The 1,775-nt window shown below is 36.2% G+C and overlaps 1 protein-coding gene across 1 annotated transcript in view; it reads left to right on the top strand.

Moving 5' to 3' along the window:
* The window catches only part of RIPK2 (receptor-interacting serine-threonine kinase 2), an 18,302-nt gene extending 16,948 nt beyond the window's left edge, over positions 1–1,354 (top strand). Inside the window, exon 10 of the mRNA XM_010132464.1 lies at positions 965–1,354. Coding sequence (XP_010130766.1) covers positions 965–1,290 — 326 coding nt within the window. The 3' untranslated portion in view covers positions 1,291–1,354. The remainder of the gene's footprint in view (positions 1–964) is intronic.
* The last annotated feature ends 421 nt before the right edge of the window (positions 1,355–1,775 follow it).

Raw genomic sequence — 1,775 nt, forward strand, 5'->3', positions numbered from 1 at the left:
TTTCTTCATCCTGTTCCCTTTGCTCATCTTATTTTTCCTTCCTACTGCTTTAGCAGTGCTGCAGTCCAGCAGAACAGGAATAAAAGTTAGCTCAAGCTTAACTTGTTGCTGCCACTTCTCCCCGCTTTTTAGGCTTGCCAATCTTCCTTCTAGTAATGGCGGGGCAACGAGAAGTAGCAGCGGTGTCAGCATCTCACCTTTAATGATCTGTGTTAGTCGAGAGCCCACTGCATGATACTCAAATGCATCAAATAAATATTAAAAGTCTGCTTCAAAAAAAATAACAAAAATAAGCTTTAATGCATAATGAATTATTCATAGAGATTTTTTCTTACAGGCCACACAATAACATGCAACTTTATAAAGATCTGCCATATCATCCCCCTTTGAGAAATAGAAGAATCTGCACCTTTTCACTGTGTAAATCTTCAGCTTGAGGAAAATGCACAGGAAATTACAGGGATGATTTAAGTAAATGTAAAAAAAAAAAAAACCAAACCAAAAAAACCAACCAAACAAAAGCCGCTGCAAACTGAAGTTACCAACTCTCTCTCTTTTAGTACCAGGTCGGGCTGAGCATTGGAACAGGTAGCCTACAGAGGCTGCATTTGGAGATACTCAAAATTCAGCTGGACAAGGCCCTGAGGAACACGAGTTATCCTTGAAGTTGGCCCAGCTTTGAGCAGGCCATTAGACCAGATATGACCTCCTTGAGGATTCCTACCAAACAAAATTATTCTGTGATGAAGATAAAATAAATAACCATCAAATTTGGCAAATGGGAACAATTTAATTGGAGAATACAATGGTGAAAAGCGTGTTTAATAGTTTAGTGTATTTCTGACCAAAATGAAGTTTTAAACAGTTCTTTCTCAGCTTGTTCTTTGTTCTATGACACTATTATTAACATTCAGTTAGAATATTAATTTTTTTTCTTTTTTTCCTCAATCTTCACCGATCTCAGATTTTGTTTTGGAAACCCTACAACAGAATGTAGCTCATCAATGGATCCAAAGTAGAAGAGAAGAAATTATTGATCAGATGACTGAAGCATGTTTGAATCAGTCACTGGATGCTCTTCTAGCAAGGTTTTTACTTATGAAAGAAGACTATGAACTTATAAGCACCAAACCTACAAGGACATCAAAAGTCCGACAACTACTTGATACCTCAGATAGCCAAGGAGAGGAATTTGCTAGAATTATAATACAAAAGTTGAAAGATAACAAACAGCTAGGACTTCAACCTTATCCAGACATCATATCTAATTCTCTAAGACTGCATCTTTAAATTTATTCTTTCTGTATGAAACCACGTGAATATTTCTTACAACACAATTCTTGTTTCTATATAGTAGTTTTATATATGTACTGCTTTGTTTTTACTGCGCTTTCGTAGATTCTCAGAAATTACACTGAGTTTATCCAGACTGCATGTGGTGAGTTACCAGTTAATCAGTTGGAGTGCAGTCATAAAGCCAAACACTTCACTCTTGTTGACTCAATTCATAGAAGTATTTTGTTTATACATGATAAAGAAAAAAACATTAAATGTTCTCTGTTTTACATATTTTCTGTAAATATGTATGCTTTACTTACACCTCACAGGACTGAGACAACCCATCTCAACTTGGAGTATTGATTTTTCTCCCTCCATCTGGGCTTTCCCATAGTGGAGGAAAAAAAATCTAGATGCTCTGTTTTGGGGCTTATATGCTGTGTGTATAATAAATTTTCTTCTTCCACCCATACTCCTCCCAAGATACCAAAGAAGAG

Source organism: Buceros rhinoceros, unplaced genomic scaffold, assembly GCF_000710305.1.
Source record: "Buceros rhinoceros silvestris isolate BGI_N320 unplaced genomic scaffold, ASM71030v1 scaffold14173, whole genome shotgun sequence".
NCBI lineage: Eukaryota > Metazoa > Chordata > Aves > Bucerotiformes > Bucerotidae > Buceros > Buceros rhinoceros.